Source organism: Vulpes lagopus, chromosome 8 (genome assembly GCF_018345385.1).
Source record: "Vulpes lagopus strain Blue_001 chromosome 8, ASM1834538v1, whole genome shotgun sequence".
NCBI lineage: Eukaryota > Metazoa > Chordata > Mammalia > Carnivora > Canidae > Vulpes > Vulpes lagopus.
Genome location: NC_054831.1, coordinates 8,526,432 through 8,551,517, shown reverse-complemented (window position 1 = coordinate 8,551,517; position 25,086 = coordinate 8,526,432). Strand labels below are relative to the sequence as shown.

The 25,086-nt window shown below is 51.7% G+C and overlaps 1 protein-coding gene across 2 annotated transcripts; it reads right to left on the bottom strand.

Moving 5' to 3' along the window:
- Positions 1–8,422: 8,422 nt before the first annotated feature.
- Positions 8,423–22,145, bottom strand: GPR55 (G protein-coupled receptor 55). 2 transcript variants are annotated; one of them, XM_041767410.1, is made up of 2 exons: positions 22,088–22,145; positions 8,423–9,416 (listed from the first exon to the last, which is right to left on the bottom strand). In XM_041767410.1, exon 2 carries the CDS (start codon positions 9,406–9,408, stop codon positions 8,443–8,445), a length of 966 nt encoding a protein of 321 aa, XP_041623344.1. In that variant the 5' UTR covers positions 9,409–9,416; positions 22,088–22,145; the 3' UTR covers positions 8,423–8,442. The 2 variants fall into 2 exon arrangements, with proteins under 2 accessions (XP_041623344.1, XP_041623343.1); XM_041767409.1 differs by lacking the exon at positions 22,088–22,145 and adding an exon at positions 20,388–20,426.
- Between the last annotated feature and the right edge of the window lie 2,941 nt (positions 22,146–25,086).

Here is a 25,086-nt window from a genome sequence, read left to right as displayed (position 1 = left end):
TGGGAATCAGGAAGCAGGTGCCCCTCATACCTCGTACCTCCGTTTTACATGTTTCCACACTGTGAGGCAGCTCCCTTTGCAGGCAGGTCCTGGACATACCTATCACTAGTCCCAGGTCCTCAGCATTATGGGGGTGACATCGCCCTCCCTTTGGTCTCCAAACAGAAGGGCTTGTGACCTGGCACTCCCCACCGCACTCCTAGAAGTCTCCGGGGAAACTGCATGATTCTCCCTCTTAGCCCTGGTCTTACAAGTTCAGTGGGGCTGAGCCCACATGGGAAATTTCCCCGCTTCCTTCCTCCCACAAAGGACGACTGTCACAAGGCTACTGAGTGTGCAGAACTTTATGGGAAGCCAAGGGTAAAGGACACAGATCACAATACACGGAAATTTATTATTTTTTTAAAGATTTAATTTATTTATTCACAAGAGACACACAGAGAGGCAGAGACACAGGCAGAGGGAGGAGCAAGCTCCCTGCAGGGAGCCTGATGTGGGACTCGATCCCAGGACCCCGGGATCATGACCTGAGCCAAAGGCAGATGCTCAACCACTGAGCCACCCAGGCACCCCAATACGCAGAAATTTAAAATGCACCCAAGCCTCGTCCTCTGCCAAGGGATCGCTCATTTGTCCTGTGCAGCCTCCAGGTTTGCTGATTCCAGATGCCCCAGAGCCTTGGGAGTCAGCACAGCACCTCACCTGTGTAGGTTCTTGGTTGCAACTTTAGATGCTTGGGGGGTGGGTGGGTGGCTATCTCCAAAAGTGTCTCCCCCCACCCCTGCTTTCTTGTTTGAATTACAGCTTTCTCCCAGTGTCATTGTAAATGTTCCAAGACAGGAAAACCATATGGCCAAGCACTTATACCAGGAGTAATGACTCCCGAGGGCAGATGATGAAGAGCAGAATGAGGACGGATGGCCTGGGTTGGGTGGAGAGTGGAGGGGGGGGCGGGGCGCTGGAGGGGGGAGTGAGAGGTAGGGAAACAATTCACAATCGTGCCAAAGACTAGATCCGCTGGCGTGATGGGACCTTGGAGGCGCTTTATGGCAGGACAGTAATGTGCCCTCGAGAACTTTTACAGAAGCTTAGGCAAAGTCATTCCCTGAGAGTGGGACTCATTATGTCAACACATTGGAGGAAGGTAATCGTAACAAAATGTCATATACAACAGGAGGACAATGATGTAACTGGTATGACTTGCTTCACCAACTTAGATTACAAATGTGTTTACCTTTCTTTTTTCACCCAAATTCACTGGGCAGGGTAAGGAGGGTCGCCCCGAGTTTCCCAAACCCAAGGGTCCTTCTTAGCCCAAAGAGGAGGTCAGCTTGGCCTCCTGACCCCGAGAGAAGCGGGGTCCCAGGAGTCCACGGCTGCTGTTGCTCCCTGCTGTCACCAGGGGTCACTGTTGAAGCTTGAGGCACAGAGGACGCTGCTGCCCCAAGGCTGGGATGACCTTTGGGATCTAGGTTCAGGTTTATGGCCCTTTATAGTCCACTTCCCCACATCCTGCCTTCAGTTCCTAAAGCATCACAGTGGGGGGGGGGGGGGGGGGGGTTGGCAGCGGGGGCAGGGTGGCAGGATGGGAAGAGACCAAGCATCAGCCACATTCCCTGCCGGCCTCAGCCCTCCCCCTTTGAACAGCCTGTCAGGCTCCCCGCTTTACTCAGGGTGACTCACTTTGAGGGCCTCACCATAGCACACCTGAGCAAGCCAGCCCGACTCTGCATCTCAGAGATCAGGAGTGGGGATGTGGGTGTCTCTGCTTTCAGAACGCCCCAGAGAGCCTCACCCTAGAGTGCGGCACCCCAGCCGGGGGCACACCAGCTTCTGCTGAGCCCCGCCACCACCCACAACCCCAAGAGGAAAAGGATGGCACTCTGGTGGCTCCCAGTTTGCATAACCAAGAGGGCACGCAGATGCTCCTTCTCCAGAGGAAGATCACCTGTTTCCAGGTATCCTTAGGTCTGCCCAAACCTGGGTTCCTAACCTGGAGGTCAGGAGTGGAACTCAGAGGAGTCGTGAACTGGCTGGGGAAAACCATTGCCTATTTATTTTCACTGATCGTTAGTCGAAACTAGCATTTCCTTCTATTGCGTGAGTGGGTATCACACCACAGCAGTGGAGACGGTCCCTGGGACCTGGCCATCAGCAGAAGTCACAGCAAATTTCACATCACACCACAGCTGCTGCAGAAATTTCCAAATATTGTTTCAGCTCAGCTCATCACTAATTCGAAATTATGATAGTTGTTAAGCAAGTAACAGAACCTCTCATGCGAGGCCTGAATACAGAAGCACGCTTGCTGCCGTATCACAATTTTTTAAATTTCAGTAACTGTATTTCAATATTTTAGGTTTCCTTTATGATCCTACGTGTTTTACTTTGTGCATTTAAAATTGCTATGTTGGGCAGCCCGGGTGGCTCAGTGGTTTAATGCCGCCTTCAGCCCAGGGTGTGATCCTGGGGTCCCGGGATCGAGTCTCACATCGGGCTCCCTGCATGGAGCCTGCTTCTCCCTCTGCCTGTGTCTCTGCCTCTCTCTCTCTGTCTCTCATGAATAAATAAATAAAATCTTTAAATAAAATAAAATAAAACTGCTATGGTGCGGGGGCTCCTGGGTGGCTCAGTTGGTTGGGTATCAGAGTCTTGATTTTTTGCTCCAGTCCTAACCTCAGGCTCCTGGGATCCAGCCCCACATGGGGGGCTCTGAGCTCAGCAGGGAGTTGGCTTGAGATTCTTTCTCACGCCTTGTGCTCCTCCCCCTGTTGGCGTTCTCTCTCTCTCTCTAAAATAAATAAATAAATCTTTGAAAGACAACAAAAAACAAAAAACCCACAAATCTGTTATCCTGGGGGAAGCCCACAAACCTCTCCAGACTGCAGGAGAAACCCATGGCACAAAGTTGATCAGAGACCTATGACCTACATAGATAGCAACTAGCCACGACTTCTTTTTCTTTCTTTCCTTTTTTTCTTTTTTAAAGGAACTCACCACAATTCTAATTTCATTCTAATTCAAAGTAATTTCAATTCTAATTCTAAATTGATTCTACTTATGGAGTCCTTGCCAGTGCCGGACATTTCCCATGGGTTTTTGGGTCCTAGGCACAGCAGGAGCATGGCACACTGCGCGGGGTGACTGGGCCATGGGCCTACAGGGTCAGGGTTGAAGCAAGCAGTCAGCCTTGACCTTTCGACCCAGCTCCTGAGCTTTCCTCCTTCGCCCAGCCTTGGGAGCCCGGGATTGAGTGTGGCTCAGGGCTGTGGCCAGTTTCAGCCACGGGAAGGAGGTAGTGCTGGGGAGTCCAGCCTTCAGCCCATGGGGGTGGCCGTGGCCTGCTCTGATCCCACAGGCACCAAGCCACCTTCAACCCCCACAGGGTGACCCCTTGGATAAGCCTGACTGGGACCCCAGTGTCACAGCCTTGCAGGGGGAACAGAGCACCCCCCCCCCCCCCCCGCCGTGATGACCACACGCTCCATGGCTGACAACCTTCTGCCTCTTTCCCAGGTGCTGCTCCAGGCTGCCGGCTGCCAAGCCTCCCGTCCCCCTGTTTGCACATCTGCTCATGCTGGGCCCTGCACGACTCCCCATCACTTCCAGGAAGATTTTCCAGGTCACACATGCCCTCTGCCATCCTTCTAGGTCTTTCCTACTCCCTGACCCTCTCTGGTCTCCCTTCCTCCTTCCTCCCTTTCTGAAGTAATCGATTCTTTCTTGGAACAGCTTCTCCCACTTTGAGCCCCAGGGACTTTCCCAAATACTTTCCTTTTTGAAGGGGGATTTTGGTAAATAACATTTCCTCAATTTCTCAAACAACTCATTGCTAAATTGGGTCCCGTCTTAGTTCGGGCTGCTATTACATAACACCATAGACAGGGGATTCAACCACAAGCACTTATTTCTCCACAGTTCTGGAGGCTGGAAGTCCGAGATCAGGGTGCCTGCACGGTCGGGTTCTGGGGAGAGCCCTCACTCTGTTCACAGACTGTGATTCCTCGCTGTGTAGTCACGTGGCAGGACGTGCAAGGAGCTCTCTGGGGTGTCTTTATACAAGCCCTGATCCCACTCCCGAGAGCTCCACCTTCATGACCTAATCACCCCCAAAAGGCCCCACTTCCTAATACCATCCTACTGGAGGTGAGGATCTCAACACGTAAATTTGGGGAGAATGTGAACATTGATGGAGTCCATAACAGGCCCCAAGTCCCCTACCTGAGGGAGGTGGGAGCCCTGGGAGGCCCTGCGTGCACTCCTTCTTGGAATCAATGTCGCTCATTCACACGTCACTGGCACTGTGGCTTTTTGGCTGGTCCCCTGTACCGTCCAGCTCCCCGAAGCTGTGGACCATGAGTTGAGCGCTGAGAAAGCGCACCACCCAAGCCCACCCCCATCGGCCTGCCCCCTCGAGGTGGGGCTCTGCCCTGAGCACACTCCATGCGCTTGGACGTCTCCAAGACAATTTGAGGCAAAGACACTGGGTCTGGCTTCTCGAGAGGCCCCACACTTAGGGACCACCGTCCCCAGCTGCCTCTGCTCCCAGGGACTTTCTCTACCTGCCCATTTTGCATTCCTTCCCAGAACAAGGCAATGCCCTCTGCCCTCTGGCTCGCCGCCCTGCCACAGGCTTGGCCTCTCCTTGGGGCCAGCCACATACGCATCCCCAACCTCTCCTCCCAGAGCAGATCCAGAGTGGCTGGTGTGAGCCGCTGACCCAGCGTTATGGCCACTGTCCTCTGAGTGGGCCTCTGGGTGAGGTGCACCCAAGCTCTCTCCAATGGGGACCTACTGCCCGGTGGTTCTGAGGCCCTCAGCGCAGGCCTGGATTCTCCTCCTTCTAGGTTCTCCTCCCCAGGTGTTCCCTGGTCTCCTCCTGCCGAGTTCCCTGCATGCCCCCCATCCTGCCCTCGTGCCACGCTCTGCTCTGCTGCACACACTCCCATCAGGGAGAGCGGAGCTCCAGCTGCCACTTCAAGTCCATGCCTGAGACTTACAAACCCGGCGGGGGGTGGGGGGGTGAAGCACAGCAAGGGGGCTCGAACCCGCCTCTGGAGGGGGCCGTTCCCAGAGCCCAGAGCCCAGCACGCCTGGGAGAGGGCGAGGTCTCCCCACCGATCTGGTGCCACCCTGTAGTTCACAGGGCCTCTCTCTGCTCTCGGGGGAAGCCCCACCATCCCCTGATGGGGCTGTGGTTTGACCCTGGACCTCCCACACGATCACGGGGTTCCTGGACACGGTCTGTTCCCCAAGGCAGAGTCATTCCGTCTCAGATGCCCCATCCATGGGAATCGGCTTGGACCCCGCATCTCTGATCCCTGGACCACCAGCATTCAGCCCAAGCCGAGTCCCGGGTCCCTGTCCTCAGTTCTGCAGGCCGCCAGCGGGCACACACTTATCTGTGCGCTCGGTTGCCTCGCCCCCAGTGAAGAGGTCTCTTGCAGGGGAACAGGAGACGCACTTTGCAGGGTTTGTGTGACAATAGGCGCCCCCCACCCCCCCAACCTCACAGTGGGGTGTCTGGTTGCTGGCTCCAGTGATGGCCCCCAGAACAAAGGCTGGCGGAGGCTCTGGGTGAGCTCAGGGTCCCTCCACCAAGCAGAACCAATGTCAGGCTCTGAAGTGACAGTGCTTCACATCTCACCAGGCTGCAAGGGGCAGCGGGCCAACTGTGCTCCCCAGTAACGTGCCACATGGCCCTCCTGCAGTGGCCTTGTGAGGAGGACACATCTTGCAGGCTCCTGGCCAGGACGGGATGCTCAGGCCCATGCTGGGCAGAGGGGCGTCTGTTTGTCCTTCTGCTTCAAGCGCCACAGGTCCTCCTTGCCCTGCCACCCACGTCCCCTCAAATGCCTCTTTGTGGTTGTGCATCCCAGGGAGACAAACAGGGGAGGCCGGCTGCGGGTGGAGAAAAGTAAGAGGGGGCCGCGATGGTAGTTGCAGGGGGTGCTTCCCCCCCCAAAGTGCCACTCTTATGGGCCTTGAGGTCCCCTGCCCGCCCTCAGCAGCGGGGCTCTCACGGTGGCCTCAACTGCCTTCCCTTGGCCCTGGGGGCACTGTCCACATCACTAGGGTCGGCGGAGGGTGGCTCCGTGGGGGGTCTCCACCATCTCCATGCCGCCTGCCTGTCCTTACCTGGAGACCGCCCCGCATAGCAGGCTCTCCCCAGGGATCGATTAGCTAAATTCCCTTTAGCCTCTGGTCTCCACAGTTACCTGCCAGCCCTCAGCCACTTCAAGCATCTTTGCAATTAGTGTTTATTTGTGGCAACTTGCGACAAGGCTGTTGTCTTCCTATTGCAAATGTCATCAGAACCCATAGCCAATGTAAAGCATGAATATACTGACTTTCAGCCTCACAGGGTCCCCAGAGAGGGATTCAAGAGAAAGGCGCAGCTCGTGCACTAGTGTTGTCCCCGGGGTTGGGGGTGGGGAGGTGCTGTCCCAAGGTAAGGTCAGTCCTGCCCCTCCGAGGACACAGCTCAGATGGGAGGTGGCTCTTGGGTCAGCAGGAGATGGCTGTCATATTGGTCTTCGTGGGCTGTCGTGACAAATACCATAGACTTTAACAATAGGACTTTCTCACTGTTCTAGGGGCCAGAAGGCTGCTGGCTCCTTGGAGGCCCAGTCTGTGGGGTGGGAGCCTCTGATCCTGGTTGGGATCACTCCTCTGCACCTATTTCCACCCCTGCATCGACACTTGCTTCCTCACCCTCACCTCCACCCGACCGCTGAGTTGGCTGTGGCAGAAACAGAGGTAGGGGGGCTCCTGCCCTTGGATGGCTCTGGGTGGAGCTGGGGATTCTCAAGCAGGAAGCAGCTCTGCCCTCCATCCTTCCTCCCCATCCGCCCACCGCTTCACAGGGCCCTGTGGCTGCAAGCCTGGGGTAATCGCCCAATCTCCTCCTCCTCTGTCAGGGTTTTATCTAAACCACCCCGTTCCCCACCACGCAGCCACCCTACCTTCTGTCCATGACATGGGGGTGGAAGCCTCCCTCCCTACAGGTAGATAGTGGTTCTTTTCTTCCCAAAGACCCTCCCCACCCCCCGCTTCTTTTCACATGAAGTCTTATCTCTTACATGTCATCCCACTCACTCCGTCTTGCAAAACCACCCCACAATTGATCCTTGTAATCATTTTACTCTCGGGAGCAGCTTGAGTCATCAGAAGGCTTTTCAGCTGTCACCACAGCTCCTCCTCAAGATCAGCAGAGAAGCCCAGACCAAACCGTGATTCAATTGTTTACAGTCTCCAACCAGGAACTGCCAGGAGCTCTGTGTCATCGAGATGGTTCCTCCAAACCCTGGCTGGCTCATTCTCTCCCTCCCGGCCCCTGGAGAAGGACAGTTCTGTGGCCAGTGTCACCGGGCCAGCGCTCAGACAGGACTCAGGCGGGCAAGACAAGCACATGGTCTTTATCCTCCTCTGGCTGAACCAAATCAAGCCTGATTCTTTCTCATCGTTCTCAGTGAAACAGTCTAATGGACCATCTCCCAGTCTATTCAAGATAGCAAGCTGGTCACGTTCAGGAATTTCCCCCTCTCCTGGCCTTGTCTTCACGGCCTCTCTTCCCCCAAGGCCAGTGCTTGAGCTCCATGTAGTGGACACCACGATGGCAGCAGGGGGTGGCTGTCCACTTCCAGCCCTTGGCCTGTTTCTTTCCTTCCCCAGGTGTGTCCTAGTCCCTCGTGGCCTCAGGTGTCACCAATGCCCTTCCACTCTGTCCCCACTACTTCCATGAAGCATCTATATCTTTGCCACGGCCTGACTCACACCAGCTTCCCTCATCCTTCTGCAGCCTTCTCGTGGACACAAGAAGGTTTGGCTGGCCTTCTGGGCCTTTCTTTCCCATAGGAAACTTGGGGGTCTCTGTATAATCTTGCTCGGCTCCAATCACCCCCACTAGCTATGAGGTTAATGGCCACCAGAGCCAGAGAAGGGACTGGGAGGTGCCAGTCTGCTCTACCCTGGGATTCCCAAACTAAAATAGGAGCTTGATACATCCCTACTGCTCCATCTCTGCCCAAACCTCCATGCACCATGACCAACCCTCTTGGTTCTCTCTCCTCATTCCTCTTTCTTCCTTTCCAGAATCTTTTAGTCTAACTAGAAGGATGAGGGGAGCTGGGAAACAATCCTGCTCAGATGGCCTCACTCTTTTCTTCAATTCTTTTGCCTCATGCTTTTTGAACCTAGTAATAAAGAATTTGCCTGGTTCTTGGGTCCTTCAGAGATTCCCAAATACCAAGTGATTTATGTCCAGTTGCCTGGGTGCCGGGGAATGGTCTTGGGAGCAAGATGGTGTTCTGTGAGCACCAAAAGGAAAAGCACACCAGTAGATGTGCCACGTTCATCCACTACATCAGAAACCTCGGAACAGGATACCTGCTACTAGGATTTGGGGCTGGGGTTTCCTTCCTCTGGAGGGTCTTTCTCTCCTTAGGCCCTGCTGGTCATGGTGTCCTGGTGTACCAGCTGGACCCTGGAGGGCCGGTGGGCCATGATGTCCATGCGGAATTCTTTGATGACAAAGTAATAGCAGAAGACATCTAGGCAGCAGTTGACGTTGGAGAAACACATGGACAATTGCAAAAACAAGCTAATGTTCTGCTTAGCTCTGCACTCCACGATGAAGCCATTCCGTACCAGGAACTGCAAGAAGAAACCCAGGTGGACTGGAAGAAAGGAGACCACAAAGACAGCCAGACTGGCCGCAATTGTCCAGATGCAGGCCTTCTGCTGGACCCAGTCCTGGGTGAGGCCCCGGCGACCTACCAGAATGTGAATGCTCCTGGAGGAACAGAAACCCATGACAACCATGGGAAGGAGGAAGCCAAACACCTCAAGGGGAAAGAAGACCTGGGCGCTCCAGGTGCCATCGGACATGTTGTGGAAGCACGTGTATTTTTCCATCTTCCCATGGAAGCTGTAGATAGGGATGCTCCCGGCCCACACCAGGACCCAGATGGTGCAACAGATGCCGAAGATCTTCCTGGGCGACCGGAGGTGGCTGACCAGGAACGGGAACCGGATGGCCAAGAATCTATCCAGACTAATGAAGCAGATGGTGAAGACACTCCCGTACATGCTGATGAAGTAGAAGCACTCCACCAAGGTACAGAGGGAAGGAAGGGGGGCCCGCACGTTGGCCAGAGCCATCTTGAACGGAAGGGACAGCACCAGGAGCAGGTCAAAGATGGCCAGGTTGATCATGTAGATGGCGGTGGCGGCGTAATCCGGCCACCTCCTCTTCCTCAGGAAGGTGCTGAAGCCTCGGATGGCCAGCAGGTTGAGGAGGAGGCCCAGGAGGAAGGTGGGGATGTGGACAGCCAACTGCACCGTCTTCATCAGCTCGTCCACGTCACTGAAGGAGCAGTTCTGGCTTCTGTTTAGCTGCTGGCTCATGTTGTCTCCTACAACACCAACGACAAGATTAGACAGGCTTCCTCTTGCTCTCCGCAAGTGACAGGCCCAGCTGACTTTATCATACAGTCATTCGTGCCCACTAAGTAACAATTAGGAAATGCAAGAAAGACGCTTGCCTCCAATCCTGCTGCCCAGATAGAACCGCTGTGACCTTTTTATGGATATCATTCCAGACTCTCTCTCTCTGACACACATACTCTTGCACACATGCGCTCGCACGTGCCTTTTTCTTTTACAAAAATGGAATTGTGTGTGAACATCTGTCCCTATTCTTACAATCAGAACTCCTGTTGAGAGTAGTAACAATGACAAAAGCCCTGACCCAAAATGGCTTAAGCAAAGGACAGAATTTTACACAACTAAAAACACAACTAGGGCAAGGTTGACCCAAGCTACAGCTTGATCAGGAATTCAAATGCTGTTTTGGGGACCCAGACCCTCCTTGCACACTGTCCCTCTGCTCTCCACCACCCACATCCAGGAAGGTGGGATAGAGTTGCCTCCACCCCTGCCCAAAGGGCTGGTCGCAGTCAGCATGTCACATTCCCTTGGATGCGGTGACTAGTTGTTCATTGATTCAGAGATGGACATCTGACCCAGCTGGAGGCATTGAAGAGTGGTAACTCTTACTTGGGTTTCTAGAAAGGGGACTGGGGCTGTCTCAATGGCATCTGAAGCTGGAAAATCAAAAGGTCTGGAGATGCTGCAGCCTCTTTCTACCCTGGGGAGAAAACCAGACAGAAAATGGAGAAAAGCAAAAGAAAGGACATTCCCAGAGGGAATGAAATGAGGGCTGGAGGCCTCCACAGGGCAGAGAAAGGCCTTGGGGCAGGTAGACAATTAGAACTCATCTCAAGGATAAGAGGGCCGGGGCTGCAGGTGTGGCTGCACAGGGAAGCCGGTTGCGAGCGGACAAGGCGGGGATCATAGGGGATCATAGGTCAGGGCTTTCCATCAGGGTCCAAGGCGGGCCCTGACTAGGTCTCACTTAAGTGCTAGCCAGTCTGGGGGTGTGCAGGGTAGTTGCATGCCCCTCGAGATCTCTATTCTGTCGTGGGTAGCTGTCTTGAGTCAGGCTGCCGTAACAGAATATGTTGGACTGTGTAACTCATAAACAACAGAAATTTGTTTCTCACAGCCCTAGAGGCTGGAGGTCTGAGAGCAGGGTGTCAGCACGGTTGGGGGAGGGCCCTCATCCAGGGTGCAGACTGCCAACTTCTCTTTGCATCCTCACGTGGCAGAAAGAGAACCAGGGGGCTTTCCCATTCACAAGGACTCCCTGCTCATGACTGAATCACCTCCCAAAGGCCTCATCTCATATGGATTTGGATTTCTGCATATTAATTTGGGAAGGTGGATGGGACACAAATATTCAGTTTATAACAGCAGCCCTGGAGCAGATCAAACCCAGAAGACCTTTGACTCAGGCCTCCAGAACCAGTGCTGCTAAACAGAGAATTCAAATGTGACCCAAAATCCATGCCCTCACCCTCCACCACTCACGATGCAGATCTGCTGACTTGGTTGGTCTGCAGCACTGGGTGTGCCGGGTCCATGAGCACGCAGGGTTGCTGCAGAGGAGAGGCCAGTCACGCTGGCCCACGGCCTGCTGGGTGCGCCTCTCCCACCCTCAGTGACTTCCTGCCAGTAGGCACTGGGGCCCAAAACATAGACGTGGCAGGGAGAAGGTGACAACTTAATAGTCTTTTCCCCCTGAGAATCCTGTACTAGTGACCAACACACTTACCTGCTGAGCTCTGTTATTCTGCTGGTTTATTTGTTTTTAAGATTTTATTTATTTATTCATGAGAGACACAGAAAGAGGCAGATTACATAGGCAGAGGGAGAAGCAGGCTCCCTGCAGGGAACCCCATGCGAGACTCGGTCCCAGGACCCCATGGTTCACAACCTGAGCCAACGGCAGATGCTCAACCACTGAGCCACCCAGGTGTCCCTCTGCTAGTTATTGTTATTTTTAATTGAAACCGCATTCAATAGGATATATAGACAGTACAAAAAAAAAAAGAAAGAAAGAAAGAAAGAAAGAAAGAAAGAAAGAAAGAAAGAAGAAAGAAAGAAAGAAAGAAAGAAAGAAAGAAAGAAAGAAAGAAAGAAAAAAGAAAAGAAAAAGAAAGAGAAAGAAAGAAAGAAAGAAAGAAAGAAAGAAAAGAAAAAGAAGGGGAAAAAAAAAAGGACAGAGGCTTCCATTGTACTTCAGGGCCTGGGTTGTCCTTCCCAGAGACAACCACGGTTAACAGTTTTGTGCATACTTTTTCCAGAAATTTTCCAAGGATATGCATATATAGACACATATACATACATACATATATATGTATGATGCCTCTTTAAATTTGGAAAAGATGACACCCACAGCTCTGTCCCTTGCTTTTTCACTTTGTAATATTTCTTGGAAATTGTTCCACATCAGCATCTCTGAATTGGCTTTTTCTTCTTAATGGCACCCTTACATCCTGTTGTGTGGAGATGCCACAACCCATTTAGCCAACAGCCCTATTGATGAACATTCAGGTTTCGTGGGGTTTTACCAGGGAACACGGCTTCCACAGTGAACACCCTGGTGACTGAGTTCTTTGCTACGCAGATGTCATTAAGAGAATCCCCATTCTGCTTTTGTTTCTCATCAGTAGACTGGCTCCCTTGAAAGCCTTTGGGGAGGAAAGATTTGGGCATTTCCAAGACCCTATATTTGAGTATTTTTAAGACCCTATAATGCCATTCCCAGCCCTCCCTAACAGCTAGGCAACAACAACAAAAAAGGAATGTATTTTTCTATCCTCCATGGAGAGCTATGTGTTAAACATTCAGCGCACATTACTTGATGTGATGGCTTTCCTCTGTGTTAACTGTTCTCAGTGGTGTGTGTCACAAAAGATCTAGGAAAGTGTATGTCCTCACACTCAAAGCTTTCATCCCCGAGGCTGGGTTTTAAACTCATCATTATTGAAATTTCTCTTGCTGGCTCTGAGTTATTCTAGGTTGTTTTTTTTTTTTTTTTTTTTTTTTTTTTGAAGGAGGCCCATCTATAGGATCTTCTGGCATCTTTAGCAGGGAAGACAAAAGCAGCCAAAAACTCCATCCAGTTATCCCCAGAAAGTCCCGCAACACCAAACAAGAAGGTTCAGTGGGTTCAGAGAAGCCTGCTTCAGCAGCAGAAACAGCAGTAAACCAGGAGCCACAAACCATCGCTTTGTGTTTAAAAGATTCAACGTGACTGCGATAAAAAGGAGCGCATACTTTTTCCAGAAATAGTATGGACCGATCTACCACATTTCTGGTGGCTCAGAGACTAGAACTAACGTGGCCAACAATTAAAAAAAAAAAAAAAATCAGTGATGCTCAAAACCAAGCCCAGCCCCAACACACAGCTGAGCTGAGCAAACCAAGGGAAAAGGAAGAGAGAAAATGGTCTGACGGATGCTGGGGCTTGTCTGACTCGATGGCACCAGGTGTGTGTGCAGGAAGCACACCTCAGCTCTACCGGCTGTTCTCCAGCAGGACAATCCCAAAGGTCACATTTGAATTACTGACAGACTTCAAACGGGAGCTTTTCAGACAGTGGTCTTTGAAGTGAGAGAAAGCGCGCTATGGGCCGGCAAAAAGAAATTAGCTTGAAGAAAAAAACTACTTCCAGCTAATGGCAGACTGAGCAGAGAATCTGAAAAATTAATCGTCCGAATTCCCTCTGAAAGTTCAAGGAAGGCATCTTTTTGAAAAATCTTCTTTTAAAAAAAGATCAGGAACTTCTCTGGAATAAGATAAAAAGGCTCCAGGCCACAGCAAGAGATAAAACAGTCATTTTTCTCTCAAAGGTGGGCTGCCAGGAAAAGCCAGCCCCCCTGTGGGGGAGCCAGCAACCTCCCCACACCCGACCCGTGGCCGGGGGGTGGGGGGGCCACCCAGAGCTCCTGTTGCAGCAGACAGGTGGGGGGTCCGCACCCAGCCACCTGTGGCCCAGCAGGTGGGTGGTGGGAGGCTGGGAAGCAGGTGCCAAGCCAGGAGCAGACCCTGGAGAGATTTCTTAGGGCCAATGCCTGTGTAGGAGAGGGGGAGAGCGGGTCTGACATCTGTGAAGGAGACAGGGAAGGAAGGTTTCAGTGGGGAGAGGGCAGCGCGTCTCTGAGAAGGTGCAGGCCAGGCCTCTGGGGAGGCCCCGAGCACAGGCTGCCGGTAGAGAGACCCAGGTCAAGCAGGAGGCACCCAGGACAAGTACCTCTGCCAGGCTAAGGGGTTGGCTGGAAGCAGCCCAAGGACGGTGTGGCCACAGCGTCCACGTGGCTGCGGAGCCGAAGGGGTAAAGCTGGGCCGTGGGGCAGCAGTGCTCCCAGGAGGCAGCCGGTTCACCTGAAGGGAGGCTGTCCTCACGCTTCCATTTACATCAGAAGCTGCTCATTATGTGACAGGTAGGAGTGGGGACAGTCCCAATTACCATTCCCCACAGGACCATCGATATGTGTTTTCTTTCTTCAGAGGATGGTGAGTCCTATTGCATCACAAGGAGTGTTGGGTTTTTTTGTTTTGTTTTTTTAAAGATTTTATTTATTTATTCATGAGAGACACAGAGAGAGAGAGAGAGAGAGAGAGAGAGAGAGAGAGGCAGAGACACAGGCAGAGGGAGAAGCAGGCTCCACGCAGGGAACCTGACATGGGACTTGATCCCGGGTCTCCAAGATCATGCCCTGGGCCAAAGGCAGGCGCTAAACCACTGAGCCACCCGGGCTGCCCTTTTGTTTTGTTTTTTTAAAGATTTTATGTATTGGGCACCTGGGTGGCTCAGTGGTTGAGCGTCTGCCTAAGGCCCAGGTCGTGATCCTGGGGTCCTGGGATCGAGTCCCACATTGGGCTCCCCGCAGGGAGCCTGCTTCTCCCTCTGCCTGTGTCTCTGCCTCTCTCTGTGTGTCCCTCATGAATAAATGAATAATATCTTAAAAAAAAAAAGAAAGATGAAGATAGTTGCAAATGTGAAATTAAAAGAAAAACACCCCAAAAGAGATCACTTAAAAAAGACAAGAATTAGTACCTTAGATCGATTCTCAAAGAAGGAAGAATATCCTGGGGGTGTAGGGGGTAGGAGTGGTGGTGAGTAATAGGACACAGGCAAAATAAGATATTCCATAAAAGGAAATTAAAGTTCTTGTTCTGGGTTTTTTTTTTCACTTTGATAATTACAGAGAGTGTAAGAATTTTTTTTTTAGACCTTGAGTAACTCACCACTGCCTATTAAAAACAGGATGCCTATCTTCAAAATCACCAAAGAAGATTAAAAACAAACAAATCGGACTCTATAGCAAAGGAGGAAATAGATTGGAAAAAAAAACGGGAGCACAGAAATTATAATACACACGAAAAAGTTACACTTTCCTTTATTCACTAACGTTTTTAGTTCAATTATGAAACACAACTCTTTGTTACTTATGTTGAAGGACATAGAGAACGATGGAGAAATGTTCAAAGCAAAAGTCCATGGTAATATATGGCAGATAAGATGAAAAGACAGAGTGACAATATTCATACCCAGCATTATAGAATTTAATAACAAAGCCACACATCAGAGCTAAGGTATTTTACATTAATAAGGAAAAATTATGAAAGCCAATGCAGTTATCTTGTGCACTGAATGACATCCTGTAAAAACACATGAAATATAATTGCTAGAATTTGAGAAGCCGTTGGCAAAGACATCCCTGTAGCAGCCGACTTTCAAATACTGTAAATTTGAATAGATCAAGCAGGCAAATTAGAAATTAAGATGTAGAGTTATTGGAACAATAGAATGAATACAATATTATTAATAGCTCTTGAAGTTGGTTCTTTGTTTTTTTTAAAGATTTTATTTATTTATTCATGAGAGACACACAGAGAGAGAGAGAGAGGGGCAGAGACAGAAGCAGGCTCCATGCAGGGAGCCCGATGCAGGACCCGATCCCAGAACTCCAGTATCACACCCTGGGCCAAAGGCAGGTGCTAAACCGCTGAGCCACCCAGGGGTCCCCTTGAAGTTGGTTTTAAACAGAGAGGTAATCCACTTTTTTCTCAAGTATCTAAGAAATAGTTACCAAAATGAATGGTCTGCCTACAAAGAACAAAGTCTTCCATTAAAAACAAACAAACAAAAAACAGAAATAATGTTGGTTATATTCCGACCACAATATTTAGAAACCTAGGAAAATGTCTTTGTGTTAAAAAAATTTTTAGCATCAAATAATAGACCACGGAAAGAAAAATAAACAGATACATCAGATGAATGATGGTCTTTCTTTATGAAGCGTCTAAAAAATATATAACATCAAGACCCTCAGTAGACAAACAGGCAAAGAACGAACAGTTCCCAGAAGAGGATTTACAAGGAGATAAAATTTTTGCTCATCATTTCAACAAAGAAGCCGGTAAGTGTTCTGTGAAACAGTCATCGATATGCTTGTGAGTGTATGCAGCTTCTAGATTTGATAACCTAGAGTACAAGTCATAGAAAGCTTTATCCATCTTTCATCCAGTGATCAAAAAATTTACCTTAAGTAAATCATGAAAAAGAAGGTGAAGTTGTGTACAGAAAATGTGTTTAACATTTTTTTCTGATAGCAAAAAACACACATGCATTTAAATGCCAAGCAGAGCTTAATTTCACGATGGTAAATCTCAATGGAAAATTTTTCTGTCTGATTATGTTATGTTTATGCTGACTATGTTAAGTCAAAAACCCACAAACTACAGATACATTCAGAATGACTTTAATTATGATTTTAAAAAACCCCACGCCTGGGGGAAAAAAAAACCTAGAAAAAAATTTCCATATGCCAAACACTGGTTACGTTCTAACAGTTAGATAATGAGTGCTTATCCAATCTTTTAACTCTCTCTCTCTCTCTCTCTGTATATATTTTTCTGCTTAATTAATGATGATATGAAAGCAATTTAAGTTTTTTAAGTTATAGTAAGTAAATGCTGGGAGAAAAGGAGAAAAATAAGAACAGCTTTTGACTTTCCCTTAAAATAAAAAAAAAAAAGTCTGGGTGTGTGTTTGAGGCACAGTGGGGGCAGGAGTGAGGTTCACACAGAATTTAAAGGAATGCATTGAACTAAGCCCTGCTCAGCTGATGAAGCATCAGTCTTGCCGGGTCAAAGATGAACATTTCAACATGCAGCATCCGAGGGGCGTGGGGACGATGCATCTGAGAATGGGAAGTGACAGATGAGACAGCAGGTGACATCTCAGGGAGGAACAATGGGAGCAAGAACCTGATCTGTGACTTAAAAAAAAGAAAAGTTTCATCTGTCCACAGGCCAGCCATCACCTCATAAAAATTGTTTATATCATAAGGTGTGAAGACTGACACAAAAGACCCTCAAAATGCACATTAAATTCTCCCAAAGCATGGACAACTGTTAATAGAAGCAAATGTCAGAGTTAAAACTTAAATATGTTCTAAATTGGATATTTGGGGTAAATTATCTTGTCTACTGTAAAGGGACACAAGGAAGAGAAAATTGACAATAGGAACTAAACGTGAAAAACCTGCCACGTCTCCATGTAGACAGCAGAGGGGTAACCCCGCAGAGGTTTGCACAAATGTAACAATTATAATAGAATTACAATACTCCCTAACACTGATCATACTGCCTCTCAAAGGGCGCATTCATTAAAAAAGCCCAAGCCCAATCCTCTTTTGTTGATAAGAGACACGGAGAAAACTAAAAAGGCACGGACAGAGTAAAATGATAGGACAGTCTCTGGTTTATCAGGCACACGGAACGCTAGGAAAAAAGATATGATTCAGTAATTGTCTTTTCCGTAGAAAGAATTGAGAGGATGACACAGAGACTTTACAGAGAGGTAAAAGTTACAATGAATACTTAAAACAAAAAACACTTAATTTCTGTTCCACTATGCATAGCAAAGAAATACAGAATGGGAACATGCCAGAAATGCAAAAAGAGGTAGAAACAGAAATATAATTGTAGGTAGAGACCTTAATGCTCTCCTCTCGGAGGATCATCGATCAAGTAGACAGAGAAATTTTGAGCTCCGAATAGCCCAATTAAAAAGGCAGATCAGTGAGGGCTATATCATAAATCAAGGGAATACACTTTCTTTGGGAGAAGACAAGGATCTTTCACCAAATTGATCCCATTCCTGGGCCCAGCCAAGCACCCCAAGGTAATGGCAAGTCTACCCTTCTGTCTCAGACCACCAAGAAAGCACAGCTATTGCTGAGCACCAGGATATTAACATCATATAGTAGGGACTTTTTAATTTTTTTTTTTTTATGATAGTCAGACAGAGAGAGAGAGAGGCAGAGACACAGGCAGAGGGAGAAGCAGGCTCCGTGCACAGGGAGCCCGACGTGGGACTCGATCCCAGGTCTCCAGGATCGCGCCCTGGGCCAAAGGCAGACACTAAACCACGGCGCCACCCAGGGATCCCCTATAATAGGGACTTTTATGCACTCTCTTAAGTGGTCTCTTAAATAATGTGTGAGCCAGGGGTAAAATCAGAACAAAATTACCAAAGTATTGGAAGAGAACAAATATTTGTACACAGCTCATAGGGAAATGGGAGTTCTTAAATATTTTTATAAATAAGAAATATGGTGAGAAATGAGGGGAACCAGGCTTCACTTAGGGAATCTAGAAGAGGAACTTGAGGTGACAGTGGCCCTTGCACTGCTCTGGTCACCTGTGCACTGGGGGCTGTCTCTGTGCTCGAGCTGCACAGGGAGAGGCCAGGAAGCCCCAGCCCAGGAGAACATGAGGAAAGGACTAGAGTTGCTGATGGCCTATAAAAGAATAGTCATTTTAACATTTCCCAATGCTTAAGACATGTTCCACTCTACGACTCCATAGAATGGGCTCCAGGTGCCATAGAAATGGACCTCTAAGTAATGAGCTATCTGTCACCAGAGGTATGTAAGCAGGAGGGCAGGAGATCCATTTATCTGGAATGTTATCAGGGGAATTCTAGCATACAGGAGGGTTTTTTTTTTCCCCCAACTCTGAAATGGAATCTACCATCCCTAGGTTAAAGTTTTCTAATGTTTAGGGAAGAGGAGAGAAAACAGCATGTGTGTGAAGAGGAACCGGCCTGGGAGTCCAGAGGCCTCAGCTCTGTGCCTGGTTCTCTCTGGCTGCGGGGCCTCCGTCTGGGTTCCGGGTTCTCTCATCCAAACAGAACACGGAACAGGGAATGGGGAGCCGGGGCCTCACCGAGTGGCTCTGTACTGTGATTCCTGCGGCTGCCTGGACCCCAGGGCCCACTGGGGGCAGCCCCAGACGTGTGACGCACAGCTGCAGCATCCAAACCCAGCTGTGAGGCTCGAACCAAGCCAGCCCTCCTCCCAGCAGCTGACGGGCTTTCCAGAAACACCAGCAACAGTAAGAATGGAACTTTAGGAGGTTTGTGGGCTGAGAAAGGTCCTCACTCCCCCATCATTTTTGCTGTCTAACTCCTCATCTGCACGGAGCACCGCGGTGTGAGCCATCTAAGGGATGGGAGGGCCTGCCCCGTGCCAGCAGAGTTGGTGCAGCCGGAGGGATGTAGGTTGAGGAGGAGCACTCCCCGGGACCAGTGCAATCCCCATCTCCTCCGGGGGTGCAGCGCTGAATCCCACAGTTAGAATACAAATATGTACTTGGATGCAGTCATCTGCCACTGACACCATAGTGTAAATAAATCCATCTGTCTACACCTGAGCCAGGCTTCTGGGGGACACGATGTGAAAAGGAGCAGGACATAAAGGGCACAGAGTCTCCCTCACTCCAAAATTTAGCTAGAGCTGTACCCTGAGCCTCAGGGGTTGGAATGGGGTTGAGGGAGTTGGGGGCGGGGGTCAGTTCGGGGACTTGAGATGTGGCCGTCCCTGCACTAAGTGCTTTGTGGTGGGAACTCGGTCCATTTCTGGAACGTTCTTATAAGTGTGTCCATCTTGCAGATGAGGACAGTGAGGCTCAGAGAAGCTAGAGTGGACCCAAGATCAAACAGGTGGTGAGGGGCCTGGCTAGCACTCGCAGGGAGTGTCTCCTTTATCTGGCCCACCCCCATCCCCGCTCCCACCAGCTTCACCAGCCAGAGATCCAATATACCCAGGAGCCCCCCAGGTCCCCCTTCCTGGTTCCACTTAACAGCTCTTCTTTCCCCTGAGCCCTGCTATAAACCCCATCCTTTCCTTCAGATGCCCACTTTCCTGATCCACCTGCCCCTCCTGATGTGCTTTCCCTACTGTGGTCGAGAGGGGCCAGTCATCACTGTACCCCAGGGGCCCACTCGGGACTAATCCAGTTACAATATATGGCAGCAGTCAAAGCTTCCCATGTGCGTACTGCGCGATCAAGCACTTCCATCGCTTACTGCTCGCCCGAGCCCCCACGAGGAAGAAAAACCATCCTTGCTCCCATTCTCCGGAGAGCTACACTGAGGCCAGGGACGTTGCTGTGATTGGCAAGTGGCTGGCCTGGGCTCCCAAGCACAGCCGTGGGCTGCCTTGAGCACCCTGCTCAGGGGCTGCCGGGACATTCCTGCGAGTGTGTCATCTTGGGCTCTTGGTGCTTTCCAGGCCAGGTTCCGGAGAGCAGGCAGGTGGTGGCACGCAAGCCCAGCTTGCCCGGGGAAGGCTCCGGGGCTACCTTCCGTGAGGCTTCCCCACCCAGCGAGATGCTGCAACCCTGAGTCAAATCAGGAGTGAGCTGAGGTTCGTAGGAAATGTCACTAGTAACAGGAGCAAACGGGCCATCTGCCTGCTGTTACTATTGTCACCGGGAGACTCGTGGGGGCTGCTGGTGCCCTGGCCACCCGGGACACGGAGTCTGGCCAGGCGTGGACGGGATCCAGACCACGGGGCCCCGGGGGCCTCCGGGAAGTTACCTGCCATCCTCGAATGCAAGGTCAGTCTATGGTTCTGTGCCTCGTTTTCTCTAAGTGGCCCCGGGGAGGAGGGGGGTGCTGTTACCTGTTGGGGGTCCCGGGCAGCCGAGTGAGCTGCGGGATGTCATTTGTCCTCCCAGCTTGGTCTCCAGCCTGCTCTGGAGAAAACCACTTCCCTCTCCGGGGTTCCTCACCAGTGAGACGTGGGGGTGGGACGAACACACTGATGGCTTGTTGGGCCAAGGGGCTCCCTCTTGGGTCTCCAGAGGGGCCCTGTGGGGGTCCGTCCCCGCCAAGCAGAACCAGGATGGGGCATGGGGAGCATGTTTCCAGGACGAGGGGCTCCTTCTTGCCACCTCTCATGCTCACTCAGCTTCCAAAAGGAGGGCAGGGGTGGTGGGGTACAAGAAGCCTGTGGGGGAGCCTGGCATCACACGGGCACAGCCAGCATCCGAAAAAGGCTGCCCTGACTTCCAGCCCTTCCAGGGTTTAGGGTGCAGGACTGCTGCCCACACAGGAGGGGTGTAGGGACTGGGAGATCCCATTAGAGACCAAAGCACAGGTTATTTTTACAGGCCGGGGCGTGCTGTGACTTTCAGGTGTCTACAGGAATAGAAATTCCCCAAAGCGGGTCGGGGTAACTCTTCCCAGCACATGGTCATCTCTGTGGAAATAACAGCTGTGTGCGACTGTGGGGAGGCCAGCCGGCTGTCCGGGCGGAGTGGGGGAAGGGGCTAGCGGAACCAACCGTGACACCCTTGTAAGTTGTCACTGTACGGCTCTTGTGCTCGGGGCGGAACCAGGTTCGTGCTCCGCTCGGGCCACTGGCCTGCGAGTGAAGACAGGGCCACTGGCCTGCGAGTGAAGACAGGGCTCCGGGCAGTGCATCCCCAAGCAGGGCCCTCATCCTAGGCACCCCCGGCCAACCCAGGCACCGTGAGTGGGCCAGGCCGGGACTCCGGGGCGCAGGAGGCAGGGACCCTGTCGGGAGAGCGACAGGGAGGAGATGGCCGGTGTCCAGGGCCTGCGGGGTGGGGGCCCCGGGAAGGGGTCGCCGAGGGGCCCGGGGAGCACGGAGCACTCGGCCCCTCCTCAAGGGGAGCCTCGTCCACCTCGGTTCCGGTTAGCTTCTCCTTTTTAATGAACATTTGCTTTATTGCTGTCACTTCTCATCTAAGATTTTGCATATATGCACATGATCCCAATGCCTCCGTGAACACATACAGTAGGCTCTCTCTGCCTCCCACCACACCCCCCAGGCCCGCATCCACCTACCCCTCCGGGTACCAGCGACCCCAGCTTCTTTGAGGGTGTCTGTACCAACATACACACTTCTGTGTTCTTATTTTCTTCTTTTAACACAAACGATTGAGTCCTACGTGGGCTGTTCTGCGTACAGTCATCTCTCCCCCTCCTGCTCTTGAACACCTTGGCTAGTGACCCTCATCATCGCATCATGTTGGACCCCTGGCAGGAGAAGGTGTGGGCCAGAGAGACTCTCCTAGGGGGCAGGCCAGGCGGGGACTTGTCCAAGGCCCCATCCACAGCCCCGGCCTGTCTAGCTTCTCGGCCTCCCTCCTCGCCGCCCCCCAGCCCCAGCCCTGAGGAGTCACAAATATCAAGGCTTTTTTTCTCAGAGGTTCCTCAAACCTCCTAGAGCCAGCCCCCTTGGTCTTGCCCATCCTCTCATCTTCGAAACCAGAGGCTTTGGGAGCCTGAGGGGGTGGGGGAGAGGGGGTCCTGCCCACCCGCCAGCTGGGAAGCCCAGAGTAGGGGGGCTCGTACCTCCAATTTCTTCAATTTTGCCAGTGTCCTGGGCAGCAACTGAGCTCCACAAGCCACTTCCGTGTAGGGTGAGGAACAAGCCACTCTGTCTGGGTTTGCCTCAGAGCAGCTCCCCAGCACCTGGGGGGGGGACTCACCACACCCTCTCCTGATGCCATGTACATTTGCCCCTTTAGTGATGAAAGTTCTCTCTGCACGCACCGCACCGAGCATCTCCTCCAGAGGCAAAGCCGGGCCCACTGGGGGCATCACAGAGCCAGAGCCCTGCAGGGTGCCTCCCCTCCCAACTGATCCCACCGGGGAGGAGCGGCTCAGGTACCAGGGACAAGGGATAAAGTAGGGACAGAAGATGCCAGAAGCACAGAAAGCAGCCCAAGTGCAGACAGGAAGAGAGGGACACTTGATGTTTCAGGAGAGGGCCAGGAGACTGTGCAGCCGAAGCCTGGGGACGTGGGGACTGGAAGGCGCTGAGGCTGGACGGCCGGCCAGACAGGATAAGGACAGGGGTGCTCAGAGGACCCAGGGAACACATGCAAGGGACACGAAGCCGTCCCATGAAAGAGAAAGCTCTGGCACGAGTAACAGCCATCCAATCAGGACCAGCTACCGGAGGGCGGGCAGTCCAGGGACTGGACACAGGACAGACGCCCTCGGGCAGCGGGGCCAGGGTGGGCTCAGGGCAACAGCAGTGACAGGAAGGAATCGGGATGGGAAGGGGGTGTCTGGGAGGAGGCTCCCCGTCATCTGCGGCAGCCTGATTCCAGGGAGAGCCATGCCCCCAGGGAGCTGCTCTGGAAACCTGGCTCATGGTCTGACTTCTGTAAACTGCGGCCATAGAGTCACTCAATTAACAAGCATCTTTTGATCACTAATCTCTACCAGGCCGTGGTGATCAAGAGAGTAGCACCTGTCTCAAAAACTTTTCACCCCCTGAAAACTCTTTTCACCCCTCTTTTCACCGGGGGTGCCTGGGTGGCTCAGTCGATTGAGCATCTGCCTTCATCTCAGGCCATGATCTCAGGGTCCTGGGATCGAGCCCTGCGTGGGGTTCCCTGCTTGGCGGAGAGTCTGCTTCTCCCTCTTCCTCTTCCTCCCGTTCCTCTACTTGTGCTTGTGCTATCTCTCTGCGTGCCAAAAAAATAGTCTTTTAAAACAGAACAAAACAACATTTCAGGAGCTGCCAAGACAGGGGGCGTGAAGGCAGCCAGCAAGTGTCTGGTACTGATGACACTGGGTGCCGCAGCCCCCAGGGACGTTATGTCTGCCTCTAGGGTCTTTGAAAAAGAGCAACATAAAGAACAGGCCCTTCCTCATCACCGAGCATCACAGCTCCCAGAAATAAGGGGAGACCTCAACAGAGAAACTGAGCACCGAAAGGCAGGGAGAGTGAGATGGGTCCAGCCCCTGGGTGCCCTCCCACCCCCTCCCACCCTCTGATCCAGACCTCCAGGCTCTTCCCAAGCTTGCCCTATGCATTCAGCCTGCAGGACTCCACTGAAGCAGAAATGAGGCACTTTCCTGGGGTGCGAACCAAGTCTCTGATGACCCTCCCCCCATGCTGCCCCCCAGTTGCTCAAAAAAAGGCAATTGGGCCCTCATAGCTACTTATTGCCCACCCCAGAGACCGAAAATGGTCAGCCTCCTTGAAAGTGGGCATGAGGCAGCTGACAGCCTCCGGGTCACAGCCCTTGACATCAAGGTGAGGTGGAGTGAAGCACACAGGGGGGCCTCAAGCCTTTGGAATTCGTCCCTTCCCTTCCCACACACCCCTCGGCTCTCACTGGAAACGTAGCAGCTAGCAGCCAGGTTAAGGGATAAAGTTCTGGACTCAGGCAGCAGGCTGTGGGCTTTCCTTACGTTCCCGCCACGCCGCGATGACTGTAGTAATTTTTTCAGAGCTCCTCGCTCCCCAGATTGTCCTGCTGCAGTCATTTCTGGCCCTAATTGGGCCCGAGGTCCCCCTGAGCAAAGGTGATCTTAAGCCAGAGGCTGAAATTTCACAGCATGCAGAGGGGGGCATCACCATGAAGGTTATCAAGACCACAGTGTTCTGGAAAAGACATCGAAAGCTTCTCCTCCTGCTGAATTCAGGGGAGGAGAGGGTCTGTGATTTATGTAGAAAAGCCCTCCCACTTCCAGGGAGCCTCCACGAACAGAACTTCTTAGACGTATAGGTAGATGGGCCCCGGCAAGCCAGGGTTAACACGAGGGCTCCTCTAGTCTAGACTCTCCGATGCCCTGTGAGGGTCGAAGGAGCTTCCAGGACTTTCCTCTGCTCCTGCCTGGCAACCGGGGCGCCCCCTGCCGCCCCTGCCTGGGCCCGGACTCCTTGGCACCTGTCACAGGCACACCTACCAAGCTGCACTTATCTGTTTCCTGGGGACCTGGGGGGAGGGCGGGGGGATGGTGGATCCTTTTGAAATGTTTCTCTCTTCGTGTTTCCTTTTGAACAAAGTGTACTAAGTCCCTAGCCCACGTGTCCATCGGGAGTGTAATATTCTTCACACTGCCGCTGTTAGAGGTCTAGCTGATTTTTTGTGAGCGGTTTCTCCCCACTCCACCCTCCCCCACGTGCACACGTTTTTATATTTGTTTTGCTGCAAGGAAATTGTCGATTTGGGTGTAATAGTGTGTCCTTTTGTTCCCATAAACTGTCTTGGGCACTTTAATACCGTGTGTATCTTCTTCACTCCTCCACAGTTAAAGTATGGTATTCATTTCCTTCCTGGAAATTTTTTTTTAAGATTTTATTTATTTATTCATGAGCGACACAGAGAGAGAGAGAGAGAGGCTGAGACACACAGCAGAGGGAGAAGCAGGCTCCCCGCAGGAAGCCCAATGTGGGACTCGATCCCTGCACCCCGGGATCATGATCTGAGCCAGAAGCAGATGCTCAACCACTGAGCCACCCAGGCACCCCCCTTCCTGGAAATCTTTGAATTAATTTTTTAAAAACTACATTAAAGGATAAAAAAATCTTCTCCACTACAGAGCACCTG